We start from the raw sequence: 26,316 nt of genomic DNA on the forward strand, positions 1-26,316 counted from the left end.
AAATTACAGCCATGTGTTGAGAGAGAGGGAGAGAGAGAGAGAGAGAGAGAGAGGGAGAGAGAGAGAGAGAGCGATGATCTTCCTAGAGAGAAAGTCGGGACCTTGGTGAACAGCGCAGAGCTGGGATTTAAGCCACAGGGTCTGCAGGCTTCTCAAGGCGTGCTCCGAGCCCTGGGCTTCCCGCCTCCCCATGTCTCCGGAGGCTCTCGGGTGGGCAGGCGGGCTCTCTTCTGTGAGGACACTTCTCCAAAGGCCAAGTAAAACTACCTTTCGGGGAACGTTAATTTGTATTTATTTTCCCCCTTGGTGCCAACATTCCTTTTTACCTTTGTGCTGGGGTAACTTTCCTCTTTATAATCTCCACTCCGTCTCAACCTTTGTCTCTTCTAACGGTTTTCAACAGTGTTTACAAATGCAAACCTGAAGATACCCTTAAAGAGGGCCTCATCTTCATCTCATCTTCATCGTGGCAGAATTCTCCCGCCGAGCTGGTACTTACTTCCAGGGTCATTTCTCTACGATACGTAAACTCAAAGTAACTTGACAAAGATAATTCGATTTCCCAAGGCACAAACCACATACGCTACCAGAATTTACAAAACAAAAGCACACAAAGTTGGAATTCTCTTTTGCGTGTTTGGATTTGCTGGCTCAAAAGTAAGAAAACTGGGCTTATATCACAGATCTCCGATCTAACACACCTCTCTCATCCCACCTCCAAGAAAACGTAAAACCCAGGTTCATTGCCTGCAATAAGTAGTCATTTAATTAAAGAACAAAATTAACAGGAATCAAAATGTTGCAGCTGTATTTTTTTTGTTAGACATTATATAAAAAAAGAAAAGTATAATACAGTAAATAATTTTGTATAACGTGAACTTAAAGAGTTCTCAAATTAACTGTGATCAGAATAAAAATGTCTTTCCAACAGAATACTGAACGTCACTGTGCCGCACGTCCCGTGTCGGGGGCCCGGAGGGGTGCCGGCGCCTGCCCGTCGCCCGCCCTCCGTCTCACCGCAGGGCTGCGAAACAAGGTTCAAAGGCAAAGGACAGTTTTCTTCTGGGAGAGCGACTCTGGGTCTTAACTGGTCCGACAGTTCCTACCCCTCAGACACCAGAGAGTGAAGGCCGTCCCCTGGTTTCTCCTCGTACAGGTGAGCACAGCCCAGACCACCTGCCCGCGTGATCCTGCTCCTGGCGCTGACACAGCAGGGGGTCTGGAGCCGAACTTCAGGAAAGTTCCCTGACGAATGTTCAGTGTTGGTATCAAAAATTAAACAAAAATTCTTCTCAGAAGAAAATCTCTATGGCCTGTGGAATCTAGGAATTACGAAAAGACAAAACAGTTTAAGGCTGTACACTTCTAAGTGAAAACGGCCAAAACCTTCCACTATTAAAAGCTGCTCAGACATCCACCATATAAGACCCAAGGATGGACGTGCTCTGCGTCAAGCAGCGGGGGGCCCAGAGGGCTCCCGGCTCCCAGGCCCACGCTGGGCCCCCAAAGGAATTATACGCCGAATTCCGAAGACTTCCTAAAACTCCGTTTGAAGGGCTGCCTGCCAAGCCCTTGGTGTGCACAGAAAAGGCCAAGGCTTTGCTACATCGGTAGAAGTAATGAAATGACGGATGAAACAAACTATTGGAAGTCCTAGTACAGCTGTGGTTTGGTTTTATTCCGGTAGAGCTGGTAACGTGCTTGCGGTGACATTGAACACACTGAAGAAAATCTCATGTGGCTGGTGGTGTTCTTTTAACAGTTTATACCAAGTGCTAGCATGTGGTATATGCCACCTTATCACTGTTTCCTGATGTCCAGGTTTGGGGTTAACTCTTAAAATCCCATCATCTAAGAGAGGCATTCAGGGCTTACAAGAGAAAATCGATCTCTTTGGTAAACAACCCTTAATCATGTGTAATGAGAAAACGTATTAAATGTTAACATCTGTAAGACCATGTCATAATTGATAGCCTTTTTCTTCGACACAGGGTGATCACTAAAAACAGCTTTGGTTTTACTGGGCACGGTTTATTTCCGAAACATTTTTGAGTGTTTGGAATAATCAAAACTAAGACGATCTATTCCTGCCAAACATATGCCAGTCGGCGGGGAGGGAAACCTTAAAGGTTTTTAAACTATGTATTTGTATCCTTTTCTCCTGCTTTTGCAGCCTCAACTTCCTCCCTCAATATATTCGTCCTAAAACTGCCTTGTGGGATAGGGTTCCATCACACCGCCCCTGCTCCACAGCCGCACTGACCTTACAGACCGAGTGTTTTAAAGAACTGCGGGGGCCACCTTGGGACAACCAGAAAAGGAAAGGAGTCCCACTATTTTAGTTTGAGGAAGTATCCACACCCCGGATTTCCATTCTCTTTGCACCGGGGGCTGGAGCGCCTTGAGGCCAACGGAGAAGTGACACGGGAACTGGCTCGGGTGAAGGCTGGTAGCCGCACAGCCACACTCGTCAGGGCTAAGCAGGAGGGCTTTCATCGGGCGTTACGACTCGTGGCCACGCAACGGACATGCAGCCAGTGAGCCAGGGCCACTGCGTCACCCAGAGGCCACCCCATGGCACCCTTATGATAACACGAACACGGAGCGCATTCACCTTGAAGTGGAAAGTCTTGGGTCTGGACGAAGGCCAGTGTATTCCCACCGGAACAGAGGTTCCCTCCGTTAGCTAATGCAGGGCTACGTTCTCAGCACCTGTAGATGCACTTGGCACACGGCAGGTGCTCAAATATGTGAGTGATGGGGAAGCATCAGCTCGTGTTAAAGATGTGAGCAGACATTCAAGCCAGGAACAAGTACCTGGGAGTGACTTCACGGCCTCCTGTCAGTACCGAGGAGTGCGGAGTGCGGTTCTACAGTGGGGACGTCTGGCCTTCACAGGAGGCGGAGCTAATGTGCTGGCAGATTACTCACATTACTCTGAGGCTTTTCTTAAAGGTACATTAACTCCTGGGCACCTGGGGGGCTCAGCTGGTTAAGCATCTGACTTTGGCTCAGGTCATGATCTCACAGCTCGTGGGTTCTAGCCCTGCGTCGGGCTCTGTGCTGACAGCTCGGAGCCTGGAGGCTGCTTCGGATTCTGTGTCTCCCTCTTTCTGTCCCTCCCTGCTTTCTCTCTCTCTCTCTGTCTCTCAAAATAAATAAACTTAAGGGGCGCCTGGGTGGCTCAGTAAGTTAAGCCTCTGACTTCAGCTCAGGTCATGATCTCACAGTTCATGGGGTTGAGCCCCTTCTCTGGCTCTGTGCTGATAGCTCAGAGCCTGGAGCCTGCTTTGGATTCTGTGTCTCCCTCTCTCTGCCCCTCCCCTGCTCCTGCTCTGTCTGTCTCTCTCTCTGTCTCTCAAAAATAAATAAATATTAAAAAAAAAAAAAGTCCTACTGTTTTAGTTTAGTTTTTTTCTTTTCTTTTTTTTACCTTATAAAACATAACTAAAATATAAATTTAAGGAGGAAGGCACTAAAGGTAAAAACATGGGGCGCCTGGGTGGCTCAGTTGGTGGAGCGTCCGACTTGGGCTCAGGTCATGATCTCGCGGTTCGTGGATTCGAGCCCCGTGTCGGGCTCTGTGCTGACAGCTCAGGGCTTGGAGCCTGCTTCAGATTCTGTGTCTCCCTCTCTCTCTGCCCCTCCCCTGCTCGCACTCCGGATGGCTCGCTCACTCACTGGTGCGCACACTCCCTGTCTCTCGCAAAAATAAATGAACGTTAAAAAAAAAAAAAACCAACCGTACATTAACTACTTAAATAAACCCAGGACCCACGTTCTACACACCACCTTCCCCCAAGCCCACAGGAGCCGTGACCAAGAAGGAGGCACACTGTTCAGCGCAGCTCTCGGCAGAAATACGGGATCCGTTTGCCTAATGACACAGATCTCTGTGGCGTTTTATCTTTTCTTTCTAAAGGAACACCGTGTTGTAAGTACCATGAAATCCACACGAACATCTAGAAATCTGACCTTGTCAAATGCTTGCTTGATGCGTGGACCTCCATCTCGTTACTTTTGTATTCATTGAGCTCTTTGCGAATGGCTGCCTGAAATGTAAACACAGGACAGGAAGAAGCTGACATAGGAAATTAGTACCCTGGCTGCGGCTCAGCAACAGTTCGCAATCCTGGTTGAGTTCTGGTGTTTTGTAATGTAGTTCAAACAAAGAAAAAGAAACCACTTGTGGCCCAGCATTCAGCCTCTTAGCACGTGCACGGCCCTGATGCTGGTGTCCGGGAAGAGGTCAGTGAATTGATTTGCGGTGTCGGAGAAGGAAGACAACGCCCACCACATGTGACAGGTGGCCCCGGCACGTGCTTAGGGACTCCATGAAGTAGGGACACCAAATTCATGAAGGAGGTTGGGCTTTTGGTGGACTTATTTGGAATTCTGCAATTAGGTCATTGAGAAGCCACTCTAATTTCAGCATGAGGTCAGGCTTGGTGTCACGTGAAAAACAGTATCGTGGCTACACGCGGGTGGGGGGGCGCATCGCAGTGTTTCAGGGCGGGTCCTCGGGCTCTTCCAGCCTCCCCCTGGCCCCTGGGACCGTGCACTCCCTCACATAAACCCTCAGGGGCCAGCTGGGGGCAGGGAGAGGCTCTGAGCCAGGGATCCCAGGGAGCACTCCTCCCGCGCTCAAACCCGGGTGCTGCCAGAGACGTGTTGGCTTCTCCCCTCGCCCAGGGAGCCAAGGCTCGGTCCGCCTGCCGGCTGGCTGCGCCTGGCCAAGGGGATGCGACACCTGCGTGCATTTACATGTCACCTCACTTATTCACGGTCCGCACGCGGGGAACAAGGAACAATCAGCACGTTCGGCCAACTCACTGGCTGAGCAAATGATTTTGCTTTTCCTAAAAGCTGTAAAATCATGAGCGGCCAGAGGGGATGAGGCTTCAGTCCTGCCCATCCACAGCACGGGACCATGGACAGGAACATACCCTCTGAGCCCGTCCAAATCATCTGTCCGATAGCACCTCCATAGGGGTGATAATGACACATCTCTCACGGGGACTTTCTGAGGATTAAATGAAATAATAATGCCAGACAGGCCGGTTCAGTCCAGGACAGGGCGAGGGTTGGGTGAACGTTCATTCCCTCTGCTCTGTCCCCTAGTGTCTGGGACCCACTGCTTCCTTGCTCTCGTCCTGCACCCAGAGCGTCCAGGTCACACTGCCCTGGAGGCTCCCGGGACCTCACACCGGACCAGTCCTGGACGCATCCAGAGCCTCCTCTGTCTTCACTGCCAGGGTTTTCCTGAGGGCCTCGGCCGACTCCACCCCTCTCTGTCTCACTGCAGCTAAGTCTGTTTAAACCTCTGTCCCCTGCCTCTTTTCCTGCAGCCTTGCCTGCTTTTGGTTCATCCAGACCATAGTTCCTCAACTTCCATACTCTTGACATTCAGGATTGGAGAATTCCCTGTTGTGGGGCCATCCTGTGCATTATGGGGCGTTCCACCCGCTACACTCCAGTAGCACCTGTCACTTGTGACAGCCAGAAATGTCTGCAGACATTGCCCCCTAGTTGGAAACACAGCCGCGACCCCAGATTGGCTTTGGGAGACCAACAACGGGGGTCAAAGCACAGGCTTAATTTCCAGACCTGGTGGCATCCACTTTGGTAGGGTCCCCTCTCTAAGGAAAAAAAAAAAACCTCAGGGCAACCTGGCTATTCACGTATGTGACAACATCCCTCACGACCTTGTAACATGAGACCACTTAATCACACTGCATGTTTGTATGTTACCATATATGAGAGACAAAGAAGTAAATATATAAAAAAAACTACGCCACATGGGGGCACCTGGGTGGCTCAGCGGGTTAAGCATCCGACTTCGGCTCAGGTCACGATCTCGCGGTTCGCGAGTTCGAGCCCCGTGTCGGGCTCTGTGCTGACAGCTTGGAGCCCGGAGCCTGCTTCAGGATTCTGTGTCTCCCTCTCTCTCTGCACCTCATCTGCTCACTCTGTCTCTGTTTGTCTCTCTCTCTCTCTCTCAAAAATAAACATTAAAAAAAACAACCCTACGTCACGTGGCGTTCGGGGCTCAGTTCTTCGGGTACGAACCCAACTGAGCGGTGCCGGCACGAATAAACTCAGGAAGGAAGAGCCTGGGTGTCAGGACTCTCTGTGCGAGAACCCCGCTACACCACGGTCCAGGCACGAACTGCCTGGCATGTCGTGGCCTGCCCTCATCACGTGCTGCCATACCCCACCCTACCCCGACCAGCAGACAGGTCTGCTCTGTACCTTGTCGGCCGCTGACAGTCGTGTCCATGGCTTGTCTGCCCGTCTGTCATAATCCTGAGCTTTCGCCACCTCCACATAGTCACTGAACCGTATCAGAATCTTTCGGTCTCTGAGCTCGTCAACTGTGGGTCTCTGATTAAGCTGAAATACAAGATCGTCACAGTTAGCTATTATCACCTGCCAGACCAGCTTTCTCAGGAAGCTCCGAACAAACACGTTTCTATGGGGAAGCGGGAAACTCTGCGACTGTGAGGTAGAATGAGCCTAATGCCTACAGTCTCCCACGTGAAGGCTCAGATTACACGCTCTTAAATTGCAGCCCCCCAGCACCTTCCCTCAGAGGGGTCACTCCCAGGAGCCCGGCTGCACCCTGTACACCGCGCAGCCTCAGCGAAAGGGCGGTGAATGAATGGCGAGCAAGCTGTACTCCAGCAGCTGCCTCTTCCACTCTCGTCAGAGGAGCTCTTAACAAAAAGTCCCCGACAGAGGGGACGCTGCCACCCCAGACTCGCAAGTCGAGCTCAGGAAGGATATTCGATGAACCTGAAGCCCATGGGTCAAGACGTCGTCGTCATCACTACGGAGCACAGAGAGCCCCCAGGACGCTCGAGTTCAGACACGGTCGGCACCCCGAACCAGATGGGACTGTGCAGCTACTACCCAAGCTGGCCGGGGCCAACTTCACCCTGGCCGTGTGCATCCCTGATACACAGCCCGGACGCCAATAAGAAGTTTCTGCCATCAGGAGCTTCTCGACAAACTGAACGTGCCGAAGAGCGTCACAGGGAACCGAACGCTGGCACCCAGGGGTGCGCTTCTCAGGCACCGCGTAGAGATCCAGGGGGATGAAGAAAAACGCCTTTAAAAACTTATCCCTGGACATAAGGGGTGACGGCATCGGGCTCGTCCCGTCACACGGAGCTGTTCCTGTGCCCGGTAAGGGTCTCACCCGCGGGCACGGAGGGTCACAGCAGGGGCGGCAGGGGCACTGGGGAGTGAATCCGCTGCTGGCCAGGAAGACGTCGTCCAGTGACTCGGGGACGCCCCGCCTCACCCACCCCAGCACCGCCCAGGCGGCTCTGCTCCAGCACGCCTGTCCCTCGAGATTCAGGGCGTAAAAGGCGCTTAAATCACAGTACCTTTCTTGTCAATCTCTGCTTGATTTCTCTTCTTTCTTCCTGCTCTGTCTGATCGTTCCTTTCTGTGAAAGGTTAACACAGACAAAAAATGGGTTTAGACTTTCTTCTTTTTGGTGGAGAAGTGAGCTCACGGCCTCCACTTTCTTGTGGCTGAGGCGGATGTCAAGGACGCCCCCCAGGGGACACTTTTTTCCACGTCACAGCTGGCTCTCCACTCTGCCAGCCACGGCTCAGACCGTGGTCTCACTGCCACACAGAGACGCGTGCGCGGGGGCTTGTTCTGCCCCCATCCCAGCCTCCCTCCCGCCCTTCCTTGGGGTCATCGGTCGCTGGCCCCCCTCGGCTGTGCATTTATTTGCAGGAGAAACAGGGAGTTCTTCCCTCATTCCATATCTCATCTCTTTACGTCCAGGAACGTAGACGGCACGCACAGTTTTCGTAGGACAAGTGAGTGTGCACAACAGCTCTACTCACGTATATCATCTATGAATATTATACACGGATACTAACAGAACTGTCCCTGCTTCCTGTTCTCTTCTCCTCCTCCCGAGGTATGCGGACTTTTCGCCAGCCAACATCCGACAAGGAACAACCTCTCCAGACTCTGGGCAACACGGGCTTGCCTGGAATTTATACTTCCAGGGTGTGTTTCAAATCTAAACATAGCACGAACCCAGCCGACTCCCCGTGGCAGAAACGCGCACGCTTAGCACACTTGACACGCCGTGCCTTTTAAAGGAGCCTCCGTGCCTCACGGAGCTCGGCTCTGCTGCTGAGTTGTTACTATTAACATTCAAGCTGTCCTCGTACCTACACCTGGGAGCTAAAAATAGAGAATTGGGAGCTGCGGTGTAAAATGCAGGCTTTGCCCTGGGATACGAGATAATGGATGTCCTATTTCTGGCACTCTCTGTTGCTAAAGAAAGCCTCGGGACCCATTCTGGGAAGGGACGCTCACCTGCCAGCACTCACTCCTAGAAACCCGGCTGCTGGGAGGGAGGGGAAGGGAGGGAGCCCGCTGCCCGCAGGTGACGCAACCCCACATCGCCTGCCTTTACTTAAGACATTCCGCATGTGTGTGCACTTGCGGGACTGGGTGCGGGATGTACTGTACATTTCAGTAACTTTTTCAAAAGGGAGATTTATCTCCTGTTTGAATGTTTTAGAAAAGGAAATGAAACTCTGTTATGTTCTTGGTTTTTAATCCAAGTGATAAACCAGAAGAAAACCACAGTTGCAAGGTCTCATCAGGAAGCTGATGATACGGTCAAGAAAAAAATCGTGAAAGTATCCATTCAAGGCCAACCGTGAGGGATTTAAGGGGTGATGTGAAGCGAATTTTTCAGATTTCTTGAAAAACAGGCCACGGGCAAAGCCCAAGCAGTGCAGGGACAGGGACAGAAAACCAGACCTTTGTTTTTCATCATCAGTGACGTCATCACCAAGGTCACGGTGCTTTGGAGCGCTGGTCTTGGAAGGCGGGGTCCCCTCCCCAGCAGGGTCCCCTCTGCGCCAGGTGCTCTACTGGGCACTGACCCCAACAAGGCCTTCCTCAAAGCCCGAGCCCCCAGGTTGTCTCTGAGCTCCACCTAGCGATGGCTTTGTGGGCCTTTTGTTCCGAGACCCAGAAAGCCCCCCCGAGCCTTATACACAACAAGGGACCCATGACCATGGTCTCCACACCCACACGTTCCGGAAAGAGTGCCAGCGGCTTGGACAGCCACATTCGAGTCTTCCACAAATAATCAGAGATGCATTGCTGCTTCTAAGGCAGGGGCCAGAACTGGCCCGTGGAGCCACGCAGCCTTCGGCTCTACCTCTTTGCCAAGGAAATGGGACAGCGGTGCAAACCACAGGACTCCGTTGTAACGAGTAAAGCGGAACAGCAGCAAGCCCCGAGCACCGGGCGGGCACAGCGGGGGGCCTAACGCGGGCGTATCAGGTTTGGTGCCTTCACCTGGAAAGGGGCCACCATGTCTCATCCAGGAATAACAACCCAGGCCGAGCTCTAAGTGTCCCTGAGACCCGATCGCAGTCAGTCACAAGCTCCCTGCTTGGGAGGGGAGCAGATCCGACGTGACAACATGCTAAGAAGTGATTATAGGTAGGAAATGCACTGTAGCAGGAACGTTTGGAGCCGGTGTCGGGGGCCTGTGATTATATGTTGTGTGCTGGACCATATATGGTTACCCTATTCTCAGCTCCCCAGAACAAAACAAAGCCGACACCCGCCATGAACTAGCAGTGACATCTGCAGATACTCCCACTCAGGGGCCTTGAAAAGCTTCCGAACTGTGGCCGGCTCGATGGCGAAGCAGGGATCGCCATGGCCACGGCGGAGGAAACCCATCTCTCCCTTCCTCTCACAGAAGGTGAGTGCAGAAAGTTCCACGTAGCCACTCACCCCCTCTATTCAAGCACCGGTTCTGTTTTTAAGGCTCTGACGTTTCATTGTGAAGACTGCTACAATCCGAGGTGCTTACTGGCCAGAGGACCTGGTGTCCCCAGCAGCAGGGGAGAGGTCCACACGGAGGCAGAGCCCCCTCAGCTCACTGGGAAGCCCCGCGCCCCGCCCCCCGCCCCCTGTGGTGGCAGCAGACCCCTCCCAGGGCGGCTCAGCGGAGTCCACACCTTGCCCACCAGCTCCGACCTGCTTTAAGGACACCTGTGACTTAGCAGCCTTATAAGTAAGTGATGGGATTTTTAACAAACCAGATACTTGGGGGGCGGGGTGGGCACCTGGGTGGCTCAGTCAGTTAAACATCTGACTCTTGATTTCAGCTCAGGTCATGATCGTGGTTTGTGGGATCGAGCCCTGCATCAGGCCTTGGGCCGACGGCATAGAGCCTGCTTGGGATTCTCTCTCTCTGACCCTCCCCCGCCCTCTCAATATAAATAAACTTTTTAAAAAATTCAAATACGTGATAACTTAAATAGCTTGACTTTCTCATCTGTCTGTGTGATTAGGCAGGTAATCAATGACAAGTTCTTTAAATCCCCAGACGTGACCAAGTCGATACAACACAGAAGACTAGGTCCCCTATCTTAAATTTGACAACAGAAACGTGCAATCCCTCGGCATAGGGTGAAATATTTCCAACCGTCTATGAAGGAGGGGACCCCCTGGCAGGTGAAGGTGCCCAGGCGGGGACAGGAGACAGGGATCAGCAGGGACTCGGAGCCCAGACCGTCAGGAGGGTCCACCGCCCGTCTCCTGGCACAGAGTCAGCGTGGGCACTGCCCTAACTTTGTGACGAGATGTTCGCAGAATAAAAAACCAAACTCAGAGGATATCTGTAGTGTGCATCACGTCAAGACGAAAAACAATGAAAGTACTTTAAGGAATCCAGGCCCTAAGAAGACACTTTTTTGCAGAAAATGTTTTGAAAACTAAAGTCTGTGGACCAGTGAACTATCTGAGAAACGCTATCTGAGAAACACTTCCGAAGGGGTTTGACTGCCCAGAACCACCGTGGACTCTAAGGAGCCTGAACAGCATTCCCTCTGCTGCCGAGGCAGTTGGTGGACACCGGTGATCACACACCTGGGGACCCCGCACGCGGGTGGAGCCGGGGAGGGGGGGGCAGGGGATCCCCGAGACAGAGTTGTGACCCCCAGGGCAGGTTTCCCATGACTGCGCTCCTCGGAGGTGTGGGCTTCCTTTCCCCTCCTGTCTCGCCCTGGTGCCACGTCCCCCTCCCTACACTTTCTGACACTGTCCACACCCTGCCCGTGACCTCTGCGGCCGTCAGAACTCCCACCCCAAAGTGCCAGGGAGACCTGCTTGAAACCCACAACGCAAAGAGATGATCGAGCCATTTCCCTGAGATCTACAGGGCTAATTAAATAACCCTGAAAACAGGAATAGCTTTAATTATGCTGGGAGGCAAGCCTTTTTTTTTTTTTTTCCTCTTAATTTTAAAAGGAGATGTTTCCGAGCAAATCAACTTTCCTCTAGGGTTTCCTTTCGCAGCCCGGTGGGACCTCACAGGGCCACGGGGAGCGACAGCCTGCAGAGCTGGGTGCACCTGCCACGGACTCGCCCCCAAGAGGAGCCAGGGGTCACAGCTACTCACGTTTCAAGATATTTCTTCTCTCCAGTTCCTCCACGGCAGGTCTTTGGCTCAGCCGTCTGCGGAAAAACACTACAATTACATTTTGCACCATGGTGGCCGGCTGCAGATTCCTCCCGGGCTCTGCCGGGGGCAGGGGTGGCCGGCGCGCCCCCGAAGATGGTGAACCCAAAAGCTGGAGGGAGGGAGGGGTCCTCCGGCAGCGGCCTCTCGCTGGCGCTGGAGTCGGATCCCCGCACAGGAGGGGGGTCACCGGCTGTCCCCGAGCTCCGGGGCCGACCCCCCGTGCCACCTTGGGACCTGAGAGCGCTGCCGGCCGGCGGGACGCTCCCCCCGAAGGGAGGAGGCCCCTCCTGCCCAGCCGAGCAGCGGTGGCACCTGCTTCGGCCCCAAGCAGCCTCGCCAGCAGCCCGCGCAGGGGGAGTGACAGCGAGCGCCGCCTCCTGAGCCGTGCGGAGCCAGCCGCAGCCCGGGGAGGGGCACCCCCCCCCCCCGGAGGCCCCCCGGCGGCCTCCCCCTGCCCAGCCGTCCCCACCCGCGGGGCGCAGAACCGGCCTTTCAGGGGGATTCGCGTCGAAGGGGTCGGCGGTACGGCGAAAACCAAATACATACGGCAAATAAAAGGCTTGTCAGGAGCGGGAGTCATAATTGGCCGGAATGAGCGCCAAGCTCCAGTTCTCTCTGTAACTCCGGCGACGCTGTGCTTGGGTCCCAGCCAGGAGCCGCCCCGCTTCCGGACCCTCGCGCCACCCCAGGGCGACGACAGGGCTGAGCCTGCGAGCGCCCAGAATCTGGGGCCACGATACTTTGCCCCAGAGAGGATGCTGCCTCCAGAAATATCGGTCTCCTATTCACACTCCCTGTCCCGGCACAAAGCCGAGGGCGTCCCCAGGGCTCAGCTGCTCCCGCCTCCTGGGAACACCACAGGCGCGGGCTTTGTGTGCGCCCTTCCGGGGGCGGCCGCTTTGACATCTTGTCCTGATGTCTGGTGGGGACCGGACCCGCCCCTCCCCCCCAACAGCTCCCCATCTGCCCCGGGGAAGGGAAACCTGGCTCTCAGGCGGGGCTCCCTCACCGTCCCCCCGAAACCTCCCAAATGCCATTCGTTGGTCAGCAAAGGACTGTGGAGCATCTGCTCTGTGCCAGGCAGTTCCAGCCGCCAGACACAGTGGCAAACAAGCCTCCCCTGTCCTGGAAATCTCACAGTCTAAACGGGGAAGGCAGACGAACAGTAAAAAAAAAAAAAAAAAAAAAAAAAAAGAACAAAAACCGTTGCAGAGAGCGCTAGTGCCCCGGAGCAAATAAAAAGGGGCTGTGACAAATGAGTGACCAGGCAGGGGGAGGAGGAGTTTGGGGAGCCCCATCTCCTCCGAGGCTCACCTGAAGAGGTGCCGGCCCTGGGAAGATCACACCCTCCAGCCTCAGTGTCCCCTAACTGCTCACACACTGGGCTTGAAGACGGTGGGGAGGGAGGGGGGGAAGTGATCATGGCAGGCTTCGTGGAAGAGGAAACTTTTGGCAGAGCCATGGAGAATCTACAGGGGGCAGAGCCTGGTGCCTAGTGACCGCCGGCTGCTTAGCCAGGATGCCCGCAGGGACACCTGAGCGCTGAGGCTGAAGATTTCCTCAAACCTGAAAAGTATCTCAGATCTACACTGGCAACGTCCCCCCACCCCCCGAGCCTTTTCTTGCTGGAGGACCGTCCGCTCTTCCAAAATGACAACCAAAACAGACTTTCCCGGAGGTGTGAGAACAGAATGAGCCAATGCACCGAGTGTGTGTTAAATGCCTGCTTGGTACATAGTAATCTCTCACGAAAACCCAGCCTGTGAGTCCTCAGTCATGGAATGAGTTCCCGGAAAGGCATTTCATCCGATTCCTAGTTCTCTAAAAAGGGTGGGCAGCTCGTCACCGAAATCTAAGCCATTGGCCTGAGGGGTGAGGCAGGTCAGGTCCTACCACACACTGCAGGGCTCCTCCCAGAGGTCACCAGGCTGAGCACACAGCTGGCCCCCGGGTACCTCTCAGCGAGCAGGGGACAGCCCTCTGGGTGGACACAAGTCCGCGGGTACAGTCGTGGGCACTAACCGACCCTCCCCCGCAGAGTCAGCCCAGGGCTGGAGCAGAGGACCCCAGCCCCTTCCCTGTGTGGGTCTTTCCAGGAGGCAGGAGCCCAATCACCGAGGACAGGTGCCCCTGGGGGCAGCACTGCGTGTCCAGAGTTCCAATCCAGACCCAGCTGTACCCAGGAAGGCCAGCGGGCACCCGGGATCCCTCTTCACGAGACTGTGAACTTCTGCCTTCATCAGATGTTCTGTGCACACTCATAACATGCCTGGCCCCTGGTGAGAAGTGAGACCCAGCCCTGCCCCCGGGGCCTGCAGGGCTCCCTCGGGGGACAGACCCTCTGCCATCACACAGTACTAGGAGGAAGAACCGAGAGTGGTATGAAAGCCGAGTGTAGGCGGGCTGATCTGGGCAGGGCCGTCTCCCTGGAAGGTGACCCCTGAGATGAGAGCCAAAGTGTAAGTGGGGATTGCTAAGGGAGGAGGGGAGGAAAGAGCAGGTGCAAACGTCCTGAGATCGGGAGGAATTCGGCAAGTGCCCTTTAGACTGAGTGGAGGCGTGTGAGCCTCTGTGGGGCACAGCCTGGCGTCTGCGGTGAGGAGTCCGAGAAGGCGGTTTGAGGCAGGCGGGGGTGGGGCGGGGGTGAAGGGATGCAAGACTGGATCAGGCTTCAGAAGCACTCTCTGGACCCCGCCGGTTTGCTGTCCGAGAAAGGACAGGGCGGAACCAACCACCAGGAGACGCAGGCCTTCCCGGGGCCAGGACCCCCTTCAGACGCTCAGGGCAGGTGCCGTGGACCCACACGTGGCCGAGGGCCCCGTAAAACGTTCAAGACGTGCGGAAGATGTTGGCCCTGGAGGAGGGGCGGTGCTACTCCAAGTTATTTAGTCTAACACCCGTTAGACTAAATACATAAGCCTCACCATTCCGTCCACTTCCTGCCTGGGCAGGATGGGGCTTCCGCTGTCCAGCAGCGACAACAGTCCCACGTGCCATCCGACGGCAGGAGGCCGGACTATGCCCACTTGGCAGAGACGACCACGAAGGCTCAGAGAGGCAAACGTGATCAGGTCTGACGGCCCACGTAGACCCCGGGGCCCGGCACAGGTGGGCGAAAGCAGCGAGACCGAGGGGCAAAGGAGCGCACGGAGACCCCTCTCCCTCTGAGGCGTGCTCCGGCAGAGCCTGGGGGGGGTGGGGGGCGGGATGAGGCCGGACCACCTTCACTCGGGAGCCTCAGCCGCGAGGGGCTCTTGGAGGACCGGCAGATCCAGCCCTGGGTGGGGGGGGCCGAGGCCTCGGGGAGGGGTGCGGTGGGGTCCAGCTCCCGAAGGGTTTCCCCAGGTCCTCCTGGAGGCTGCTCCCTCTCCTGATCCAGAAACACAGCCCGGCCGGGAGGAGTGGTGCGCAGGGGCCACTGGGGAAGCCACGGTCTATTTCTGACTCTTCCCGCTGAGAAAGCTGGGGTGTGGGGAGACTCCTCCCACTAAGCTGGGGCGTGGGGCAGCACCAGGAAAAGAAACCCCGGGGTAGAGAGAGGCTCCCGCCCGTCTCCCCGCCTGGTCCCCACCTGGGCACACAGGAGAGGTGCGGATGCCAGTGCTGGGCCAGGCCCAGGGATGTGCTGGACGGGCCTTGGGGACTTGAACGGAGCACCCGGCCAGGGGCGGGGCGCCCGGGGGAGCTGTGCGCACCTGTGGGTCTGCGTCCTCGGGGGCCCCCCACTCCCCCGGCACCAGCTCGTGCTCCTGGTCCCCAGGGCCCGCCTGCCCGTCCGCTGAATGGATCCGTGAACTTCTGCTCCGCACCGGACCCTGTGCCGAGAACACGGCAAACGGCGGAGCAGGGACGAGACCGCCGAGCAGACGACAGGCGGAGAGGATGGGTGCGTGGCGGGGAGCGGACGCGGGCAGCTGGCCGACCGCGACGCCCGTGTGGGTCGTACGAGAATCAAGGACGCAGCAGCACTGTCCCCGCTCCTCAGGCTCTGCGGAAGGCGGTCCTGTTTCCATCCCCCCAGAACCGGCATCGAGTCTCAAGGGGAGCCTCAGTTCTGCCACCTGCTAACGCCCTCTCCCGCCTGAGCCTCCTGTCCCCGGCCCCACCTGCCCCTGTGACCCACGGGGTACTGAGGGGTGAGAACGCAGAAGGCAAGGGGCTGGCACACACACGGGGTGTGTTGTTATTACTGGCATCCGTATAGTTCACCTGGTCCCTCCCGGCCTCAGCCAAGGAGCTGCAATCTCTGTCCTGCCAGCAGCCTCCATGCCGGCCAGGGTCCCCAGGAAACACTCGTCCATCAGACACTCACTGACTCCTTCCTCCACCAGACGCTCACTCGCTCCATCACATACTCACAGACCTCTCTCCCTCAGACACTTACCCCTCCCTCCCCCATCACACACATCACTCACACAGACCTCCTTCCCTCACTCAGTCTGTCGGACCCTCACTCACTCCCTCCTCCATCAGACGCTCACTCACACCTTCCTCCATCAGACACTCACACAGGCCTCCCTCCATCAGACACTCCCTCCCTCCCCCATCAGACACTCACACAGACCTCCTTCCATCACTCAGTCTCCTGTCAGACCCTCACTCACTCCTTCCTCCATCAGACACTCAATCCCTCCCCCATCAGACACTCACACAGACTTCCTTCCCTCAGTCTCCAGTCGGACACTCACTCGCTCCTTCCTCCATCAGACACTCACTCACGCCTCCCTCCATCAGACACTCACTCACACCTCCCTCCATCAGACACTCACACAGGGCTCCTGCCATCAGACACTCAATCCCTCCCCCATCAGACACTCACACAGACCTCCTTCCCTCACTCAGTCTCCTGTCGGACCCTCACTGACTCCTTCCTCCATCAGACACTCAATCCCTCCCCCATCAGACACTCACTCGCTCCTTCCTCCATCAGACACTCACTCACGCCTCCCTCCATCAGACACTCAGCCCCTCCTCCATCAAACACTCCCTCCCTCCCTCCCCCATCAGACACTCACACAGACTTCCTTCCATCACTCAGCCTCCTGTCAGACACTCACTCCTTCCTCCGTCAGACACTCACACAGGCCTCCCGCCATCAGACACTCAAGGCCTCCCTCCATCACTCGCTCAGTCGCCTCCATCAGACACTCACTTACCCCCTCCTCCGTCGGATTCCTGGTACCCCATCACACGGCCCCCGCCCCATCCCACTGCCCCGTGACCGTGGGCTCCGGAAGCCGACCTGGGCCAGCAGCGTGGACATGTCCACTGCTCTCCAGGGTCTGGGGTCTCCCTGCATTCGCCAGCCCCCTGCAGCCAGGCAGGGCTGCATGGCCGGTCCGGAGCAGTGACCGGGAGCAGGACAGAGGCTGTGTCTGGGCTGAGCCCTAGAAAAGCCGCGGGACCTTCCATAGGCTCCCTTCCCCTCCACGGCAACCTGGGCCTCGCCCCAGGCGGTGGAGCCTCCAACTGAGCCGCATGGGCCAGCCTCGGTGAGAGGACAACTGCCCGGAGGCTCGCCCTGACCACGGTGGGCCGTGTGTGCGAGACATACACCGTGCTGGGCGAGGCCGCTGAGGTTCAGGGCGTGACCGCAACACCGTCCCGCCTTGCCTACCCTCATACACGGGAGGCACGGCTCGGACACGGGCCGTGGCGGGCCGTGGCTGGCCGTGACGCTGGCCCTGCCCACCCCCCACCCCGGGGCACCTCCTCCCACCTCTGCCTGCAGCCGGACCGGCCCGGAGCCTCCTCCAGCACCCGGCCGGAGGCAGGGAGCCCTGGAGCCCAGGCGGGCCCGAGGTGGGCAGGCACTCCTCTGCCTGACCCTGTCGGGGTGGGGGGACGGCCTGGCCCCCAGGCCCATCAGTGCTTCATGTCCAAATACAGCAAGCAGCTGCATTTCGGGCTCACACGATACTTTTAAAAAAATGAGAACATGAAGTGACATTAATCGACTGGACGTTTCACTTTTAAAAATCCATTTTCTGGCTTTCCTTGAAAATGCACAGGAATCGGCTACTTGGATGCGTGCCCCCCACCCCCAGGCAGAGCGGGCACCCCGGTGGCTGGTAGTCCCCACAGCTCACCTCCCCGTGGCCTCACCCCCATCTCCTGGGCTGTCCGTTCACCCTGCCTGCAGGGCCCGGCTCCAGAGCGAGCTGGGCCCTGGGTACCACCACCCGCTCCCTGTCCCGAGGACGCCCTTCCTGCCTCCTAGACGCACCTGGGGGGAGGGTGACTTCTCAGCTCGGAGGCCCAGACAGCAGGTGCAGACCTGAGCTGAGGCCAGGAGTGGACGGGCCACCTGGCGAGCAGCCCGTGGGAGCATCTAGCCGCCCAGGAGCTACTCCGCACGGACGGGCCTCTCCACACGCCAGCTCGATTCCGGAGGACCTGGGATTGGACACGGGAGCATCGCTGTGGCCGTGGGTCTGCCATTTGACACCCGTTTCTCCACGGTTGCCCTCCGGGGGACCCTCTCAACTAGGGGCACGCAGAGGCGAGCTCCCGACACCTTGGGAAGGGGAGAGGAACCAGGTGACGCGTGCTTTGTGCTAAAACTCAGGGACCAGAAGGAAACGGGGTTGCGGAGCACAGGGTGAGGGCTGAGCTCTTCTGTGCATAAAGCCCCCCTCGGACGGCATCACGACGTTCCACTTTTAAACAATAAAAGGTCACACGATAAACAGGCTGCAGCCACCCCCCAGCTGGCCTGCCGTGTGCCAGTCACAGACTCCGTGGCCCCGCGGGAAGGAGGATCCAGCTGAAGACCAGGCTGCCCGTCCACGGGGCCAGACACGGCAGGACGTGGACCCCAGGCCCCAGCCAGCAGAGCAGGGGCACCTTCTGGTCCCAGGCCGGGGACAAGCAGCATCTCAGTAGCTGACAACACGGCCTCTTCTTCCAGACACTGGGCACTGGGGGTCCTGGTGGGCGAGGGGCTGGGCTGGCTGGCGTGAGTGCTCGCAGGCTCTGAGCCTCCCCGCCCGGGCGACTCCAGGAAAACGGCCACCGTCTCCTGGAGGGACCAAAGCTGTGGCCACCAGGCCTCTCCTCCTTCCGGACCGGTCAGCAGTCCTGCCCAGACCCCGAGCCCAGGGCCCCAGAAGAAGGAGTCACGATGGGGACCAGAGCCCACTCGGCGGCGGCCGGGAGGGAGGCTGGTGAGGGTACACGTGCCGCCTGCGTGCCCACCCCCAGGCCGTGCTCCAGGTGGTTCTGTGCACAGGTCACCCGGCCAGCTGCTGGTGGGGGATTCGTGCGAGGGTCCGGTCATAGTGCCCAGCCGGTGCCCGGGAACCCCGACTCAGCGACCTGTGCTCACCTCACCACCTCTCATCTGCAGGGAAACTGAGCCACAGGATCTGCCAGGGAAACTGAGTCACAAGAGTCGCAAACTCCAGGTCACCCTGACCCCCGACCATAGTGTCACCATCACCGCGCCCTATAGGTCTTTTCACCTGCAGCCTCCCCTCGAGGCCAGCCGCCGACCGGGCCCTTGGGCAGACGTGGAGACTTGGCTGCCACAGCCCTGCCCGTCCCCGAGGCCCGGGACTCCCCAGCCCCTCCCTGGCCCTAGACGCTGTCACCCATTTCTGAGTACCCCTTGCTTTCTAGCAAGGGTTTTTCTAAACCACAGAACCCCCAAACCGAGGTCCTCATGAAACTGCTAACGAGAAGCCAGGGGAGCCTCCGAAACCGTGTTCCATGGCACCAAGCCGTCCCTCACACTGTGTGCCTGCCTGATTCACCGAGTCAGCAGCTCCTTTCCTGCAGAGCAAGGAGCACCGGGAAGGAGCATCCGGAAAGGGGCACTGCTGGGGCTCAGAGCCTGAGCCCTCGTGTCTCACGGTGCGACCTGCTCAGTCCCTTGTGCCCGGGCCTCCCTTTCCTCACCTGCCCTGTGGCTTCATGTCAGGGCCCCAGCCGCACACTGGGCTTATCCTGCACTTCTCGGCCCGGCCCAGCTTGCCCTCACCTGCGATGGCCCCCCCGTGCCCCGTGTCACCTTAGGTCTAGGACTTGCACACCTCGGGCACCTTCTGCCAGGTGGGGACGTCCCTGCCTTCGCCAGGGCTCACCCCAGCGTCCCCGCTTCCCTTCCAAGACTCCCAGCCCCTGACGGTACATCCGAGTTGACTCAGTCCTGCCTAGAGAAGTGTTCTCGGGATGCGGCATCTGCTATCAAGGTGAAGGGCACGCATCTCGGCCCAAAAGTCATTCCAGACCTTCAGTCCCGAGCTGCCACCTGGCCACTATGTGACACGGGCAGGTGCCCAGGCCTTCACCTCCCCCCAAAATAGGAGGATGGTGACACCCGCCCCCCGGGGCCACTGCCTGGTGCCCGGCGCCCGGCACACAGCAGGCCCAGGGCTGTGGCGGCCGCTGAACTGTCCCCGCACTGCTCTCGGGCTGCAGGGAACCGGACCGGCAAAGGGACGCCCGGCTGGGCGGGGGAGGGGGGGCAGGGGTCAGAAGCAGCTGCTCCAGCTGTGCCCGAGCCCCAAACCCCCACTACACCCACGGCTGAGGTCCTGACGAATGACTGAAGTCACCCGGGCGTCAGGTGGGAACGGAGAGCGGATTCCTTCCAAGGGACAGGAGCACAGCCGCACAGCCGACATCCCCACGCCCACGGGCCGCCGGGCTGTTCCCCGCGCTCCTTCCCGGGAACGCCGATCCCGCTGCTGCACCAGCCTCCAGTCAGCAAGCCACGCTGTGTCCCCGCCTGGGACGGGATTGCCCCCTACCCCCCCCCCCCCCCCCCCCCGGCGCGTCTCCACCGCTGTTCAGCGGGGACTCCTACTGCCACACGCAGGCCCGCGCTGGGGAGCCCCGCGGCGGTGCTGTTGGGGCAGCAGAACCCCAGGGCCTTGTGGGCCTGCCTGAGGGGGGGCGGGGAGGCCTCTCTCGGGGATGACCCTAAGACCAGGCCACAGAAAGAGCAGGGACAGGCTGCAGGCTCTGAGGAGGGGCCTTCCACGTTGGGGAAGAGCAGCCCCCCAAACTTGAGCCCCCTTTATCCTCGCAGTCAGCCCACATTGGTTCTATCCCTCACTGTCTGTGCCGAGAACTGGGCCCGTCCATGGCTGTCTCCTATACCAGGAGACAGGAGCCTGAGGCCCGGTTCTGACACAGCAGCGGGGTGGCCCGGGGTCAGCTACTGGCCAAGCCTGTAAAGGACACGCCCACAGCTCCCCCACCTGCCGCACACGCTGGGGATACGGAGGCCGTGTGCGCAAACCCAGGACAACGCGCGGAGTGGCCTTTTAGGGACCCGAGACTCCCGGGGGAGGCGGGGGGGGGGGGGGTGCTTCGTCCATCTGGCCTCTTCCCTCCCCCTTGTTTCCTGCGGCTGCTGCCACATCCCCAGCACCCGGCACAGTGCCAGCCACTCAGCCAGGGGTCCCGGGACACCCTAAGCCTCCCGGGGGGGCACTGGGCTGTGGGGAAAACCATCATCCCTCACCCACATCCTGCTGCAGTACCACCGAGGGACCACCAGTCGCTGGGTTACCGCAGAAGGGCGGAGAGCCAAAAGGGAGGAAATTCGGTGTTGGCCGGAGCGTAGACGAAGAGTCGCCCCCCACTGGTGGGACCATCGGTGCCGTCTGCCAAGATTATAAATGCCCGTATGCTTTGACCCAACGGTCCCAGTTCAAGGCTGATGTGTTCAGAAGTGCCCTTAGGGGCACAGACGCATTAGAGCCAAATGCAGGGAGAGCCTTTATGCCCATTTAGGGCCTGGACAAAGAGAGCGGCCGGCCGGCAACAACCCTGTGCAGACATGGGAAAGTAGGGGCCGCGTCTACCCTGGCCTTTCTTGGAAGGGTCGCCCAGCCGGACTCCGGAAAGAACGGACAGAAAAGCGGATGCAAAAAACACAAAATCGCGTTGTGGTTGAAGAATCTGGGTTCCAGACCCGGCCCCGGCCCCGGCTGGGATTCTAACTTCTCCACTGATCAGCTGCGCGACCTCCCACCTGCTCACCAACGTCTCACTGCCTTTGGCTCTGTGACAGTCAGAGGTGTCCATCTGACAGGGTGACAGGCCCAGGTGTTCGTTCACTCATCCAGGTGCTGCGGTGGAGGTACTTAGGAGATGCGAATGATGTCCACTGTCAGGTGACTTTACGTAAGGGAGACTGTCCTAGGCGCTCTGGGTGGGCCTGGCCCAATCAGTTGAAAGGTTTTAGGAGCTGGGCTCAGACTGTCTGGTGAAGAAGCAATTCTGCCTGTAGAGAGCGGCCTCTGCCTATGCCTGAGGGTTCCGGCCCTTCCCAACAGCCGTGTCACAGATTCCAGACCTGCCTCGCCAACGCCCGCACCTGCAATAAATCCCGTATTGCAGATAAGGGATTGCAATAAATCCCTTTATTGCAATAAATCCCAGATCCTGCTGGGTCCTTGTCTATATGAGGATGACAGTACTACGGGGGAGGCTCTGTCCAGTATCCCCACTCCCCGACTCCGGGTGAATCACTGTCCCCATCCTGGAAAACCAGGACCCGATGACCACACTCAGTCCGTAGCCCCTGCCCATCGCCGTCTGTCCTCAACAGCGAGCTCTGTGCCCGTCAGAAACTGGCTCCTCTGTCCCCAAACCTATGTGCCAGGTGTACTTAGTTTTATAATTAGGTAATTTAATCAAATGTTATGCACATTGATTAAATGACTTACTACGGGTGTAAAAGGAAAATGTTATTTCCAGGAGAACGGGGTTGAACGCTTGGAGTCAGCAAAGGCGGGATGCTAAAAATCCTGCTGTTGGCTAGCGTGGGAGAGAGTGCGAAGATGGGGACGGAATCAAACACTCAGGAAGGATCCTGCACTCAGATCCTTCCAAGCACCTCTGAATCCTCAGCGCTCCTCTGGGAAATCGACTCTAGAAATCGTACAAGGTGCGCCCCACGCTTGTGTCACAGAAGAACTCCAATGTCGGTCCTTCCTCAGTGGAACGTTCTCAACTCCGCCTCAGAAAGATGGCCAAGTAAGTGTGCCCCTGTGTGACTCAGGGGACAGTAAAGCACTTGGAGCAACACCAGATCGTGTCGGTCCCTTTCTTCTTCTAAGCGGCTTTTTGGTTCATCGCATCTCTCTCTGTCCAGTCTCCTTCGTGGGCCTGGGGGCTGAAGGCGGGGCTGGCACAGGGCACGGGCCCAGCGGGGCCACAGGAAACAGGCCCATCCCCGAGACCAGAACACCAAGGCGGACTGAAACGAGAGCTCCACTCGAAGCCGTCCTTGATGGGAAGCTACCACCCTACACGCCAGATGGCTTCTACGGGACACGGAACTTCGTCACGACCGCGTGGAGCGGCTGGCCCTCGCAGCCCAGAGCGGGGGAAGCTGGTAACCGCAGGGCAGGGGAGGGGGACACAGGAGGACCCGCACAGCGGCGCCCCTGCACCTGGCCTGCGAGGGGCACTTCCTGTGTCCCACAACCACATGCTGTGTCCCTGCAGCTGTCACACACTGGCTCGGCTCACCTCCCTCCCCCGCTGTCCCTCGTCCCAAAGGCAGTGCCTCCACCCTTCCTCGGTCCCCAGCGCTCAGCGCAGAGGGCGGCACACAGAGGTCGCTCAGGAAGCGTCTGTCCTTGAGTTGAGATGTCGGGGGAGGGGGTCTCCCTGGGGAAGGACAACAGTATCTGTCCATGTCACCCCAGCTTCCCGCCAGCCCCCCAGATCGCCTCAGCCCAGTGCTGGACTGTGCGCGGGGCGCCGATAAACTAACAGATGTCAATCTCCTGAGCCCAGGGGCTCCACGCAGACTCCTTGGACCAGACCGCATTGGAAACCGCTGGTCCCTAAGGCAGACTGTTTTCATTCACTCGTCCGTTTGTTTGCTCGTTCCTTCCCCCTCTCTCTTCGGTCTGTCCACACAACAAAATTAACTTGAACACCACAGGAGCACAGGCTGCTAGTTTCCTGCCCAATCTCCATTCTCCCTTCTCATGAAGCATCACAAAGCGGATTCTGCTGAAGACAACCTCTTTTTCAGCTCAACATCACCACATGGAGGGGTTCCAACCTTTAAAGGTGTGCTGAGGAGCCTCTGGGAGCCTTTTCAGCTTGGATATGTGTACCTCTGGGACTTAAATATGATGTCCGGTGCTCCTGCAGCCATCTTAGACCACAGAGGATAAATGCCAGTGTGAGCATAACTGAGCACCTGCAATAAATCCCTTAATTGGTCTCCTGCTGGGTCTGTTGCCAGTGGAACAATAGACCGTGGAACAAGCATGACAGACCTGATGGTCTGCAATTATTCCACGAAGCAGAGAGCCTCCAGGCCCGGTGTTCAGAGCCAGCCTGCCTGGGTCAGATCTTAGCTCCACGGCATCCTACTCGTGTTACTCTGAACATCTCCCTACCCTCTCTGAGCCACCATTCCCTTAGCCATAAAATACAACTGACAAAGTACTTATGTCTTGGGCTTCAGTGAATACAGGCAAAGCACAGTCCGCGGCACGTAGCACAAGTTAATGAATGTTACAAGCCACCCGATTCTAGGCAAAGCAGGGCAGAGTTTTGCAGTCTCCGTGAATGCCTTACACACCCATTTCACAGGCGCAGACCAGTAGTGTGATTCGCCTGTGCTCAGTCTGCAAGTCCCAGCCAGGGGACCTTTCAACCACCAGACCACCTGCTCTCCTGGTTTGGGATTCGTGTTTTATTCATCCTGAGGGGAGGGTGGGCGTCGTTTTGCATTTGCTTACAAAACCTGCTGTATTTTCCTTGACAGATTCCCAGGCAACCCAGGAAAACAACAAGCAGCTGGCCCCGGGGCTGACTCAAGGCCATGGGCTCACCACACCGTGGTCCAAACAAGGGAGCCTGGGCCCCGCCTGCAGGGACCGCTGAGCCCCACACACCCGTGATCCCTGCAGACCATGAGCTCCTCCCAAAGACTAAGACTGATAGTTATGTTCCCTGAGAATCAGAGGGGCCCAACTTTCCCCGATTTGGAAGCGCAGCATCTCGGTCTAAAAGCAGAATGTCAAGGCCCACGCTTTCCAGGCACGGCTTTGACTGGATCATACCGGCCTTGCCTGCTCCCCAGGCCTGGCAGGACCACCCGACACCCTCCGCCCCCCACCCCCCCCCCCCCCCAGGGCAGAGGGTCAACATCCCACAGAGCCTGCTCACAGCCCTGCCTCTCCAGTTCCTTTTCCATTTTTGCAAGACCCAAGAAAGTGCCCTCATAGATGCAGGCATTTCTCCTGACTTTGGGGGCCATGTAATACCGGCAGCAGGTCCCTAACCACAGCGGGAGGGGCCGGCAGGTGCTGTCAGGATGGCACCCGAGAGGGTTTAGCAGGACAGAGTAGACCTGACCTCCTCGTATCTTGAGTTTCGAAACAGAGAGAGAAGAAAAGTCCCCGGAATGCGCCGGAGCCCCCGGCGGGGGTGGGGCTGGGAAGCAAGTCAGGTAAATCGGCCTCACCAAGAAGGAAAAGCAAAGCAGAGAAACTGCCCCACAGAGTCTTTGTTCCTAGGATCTCAAAATCTAAAGAGAGTCATAGAGCTGGCCCCGCACACCCCAGCCGAGGGGAGCAGAGAGCATCATCCAACCAGGGACGCTGCCCGCGACAGTGACCTGAGCCAGGCACGCAGGGTCTGTGATGTCCCGGCCCCGCCCCACCGCTTCCCGGACTCCCTTTCGCTGCAGGCAGGGGTCAGCGTGAGGCTCCTGACCCGGCCTCAGATGTGCACCTCCGTCCCCCGAAAGGTGGAGCCCCTGGACGCCAAGGGGCTGAGAGCCAACGTTCCCTAAGCGCTTTCTATGCGGCAGACAGGACACGTCAGTGACCATGATGAAGACAGTGGGAGAGATCGAGTCCAGTGAAGACAAAGCTGAAGGAGACCGTGACACTAACACTTGGTGACGTCCAGGCCGGGCCTTTACAAGCAGCCACCCTCCAGCCTTGTAACCATAATCACTGTGCATCCAGTGTCCCCGTGGTGCAGGGACCGTCCTGGGGATCGGGCTAAGGGCAGGGCTGCCTCTGGCAGGTAATGGAAATGGTCTGACGTTGATGCCGGGGAACACACAACGCGATGAACACACAAAAACCGCCGAACTGCACACTTTGAAAGCATGCGTTGATCGGTACAGAGATTATAACTCAATAAACTGTTGAGATAAAATGCCAACTCCCCATTCTCACGGAACTCTGTTTTCCCCTGGGTGCTTCCTCCCCACCAGGCACTCGTAAGCATTTTAGGGGTCCCGACTTACGGCATCCGTTCTGCGGTCCCGCGAGACGGACTCCTCTGTAATCACCCCCATTTTACAGAAGAGCAAAGGGAGGTGCGTGTCAGGGGGGTGGCCGCCCGCGGTCACACAGCTGGAAAACAGGGCCGGGACAGGAACCAAGGAGTTCTGGCCACAGCTCATGCCTTCACATCGCAAGGGGATGCTGCCCTCGATCGAGGTGAGCCGAGGGTCAGACCCCAGGTCTTTGAGTCGCTGCTCGTTGCAGAAGAAGTGAATTCCATAGACCTTGCACGGGGCATCGGCAGTTACACCTGTGGGTTTTGATGCTTCTGCTGTTGACAGCCAGTTTAGATCCTGGTGCATTATTTCCCTATGCAGTCAAAAATCCTCTAATCTCAGGGGCGCCTGGGGGCCTCAGTCAGTTACGTGTCCGACTTTGGCTCAGGTCATGATCTCATGGTTCACAAGTTCAAGCCCTGCGTTGGGCCCTGTGCTGACAGCTCAGAGCCTGGAGCCTGCTTTGGATTCTGTCTCTCTCGCTCGCTCTCGCTCTCTCTGCCCC

The 26,316-nt window shown here is 57.7% G+C and overlaps 1 protein-coding gene across 4 annotated transcripts in view; it reads right to left on the reverse strand.

Annotated features, from left to right (window-relative positions):
- Positions 1 to 743: 743 nt before the first annotated feature.
- The window catches only part of PHACTR3 (phosphatase and actin regulator 3), a 214,339-nt gene continuing 188,766 nt past the window's right edge, over positions 744 to 26,316 (reverse strand). For all 4 annotated transcript variants that reach the window (XM_027046482.2, XM_027046485.2, XM_027046480.2 and 1 more), the window contains 5 exons: positions 11,468 to 11,523; positions 7,392 to 7,453; positions 6,253 to 6,393; positions 3,976 to 4,052; positions 744 to 1,322 (listed from right to left, as the gene is read on the reverse strand). In XM_027046482.2, coding sequence (XP_026902283.1) covers positions 1,307 to 1,322; positions 3,976 to 4,052; positions 6,253 to 6,393; positions 7,392 to 7,453; positions 11,468 to 11,523 — 352 coding nt within the window. In that variant the 3' untranslated portion in view covers positions 744 to 1,306. The remainder of the gene's footprint in view (positions 1,323 to 3,975; positions 4,053 to 6,252; positions 6,394 to 7,391; positions 7,454 to 11,467; positions 11,524 to 26,316) is intronic.

Source organism: Acinonyx jubatus, chromosome A3 (genome assembly GCF_027475565.1).
Source record: "Acinonyx jubatus isolate Ajub_Pintada_27869175 chromosome A3, VMU_Ajub_asm_v1.0, whole genome shotgun sequence".
Lineage (NCBI taxonomy): Eukaryota > Metazoa > Chordata > Mammalia > Carnivora > Felidae > Acinonyx > Acinonyx jubatus.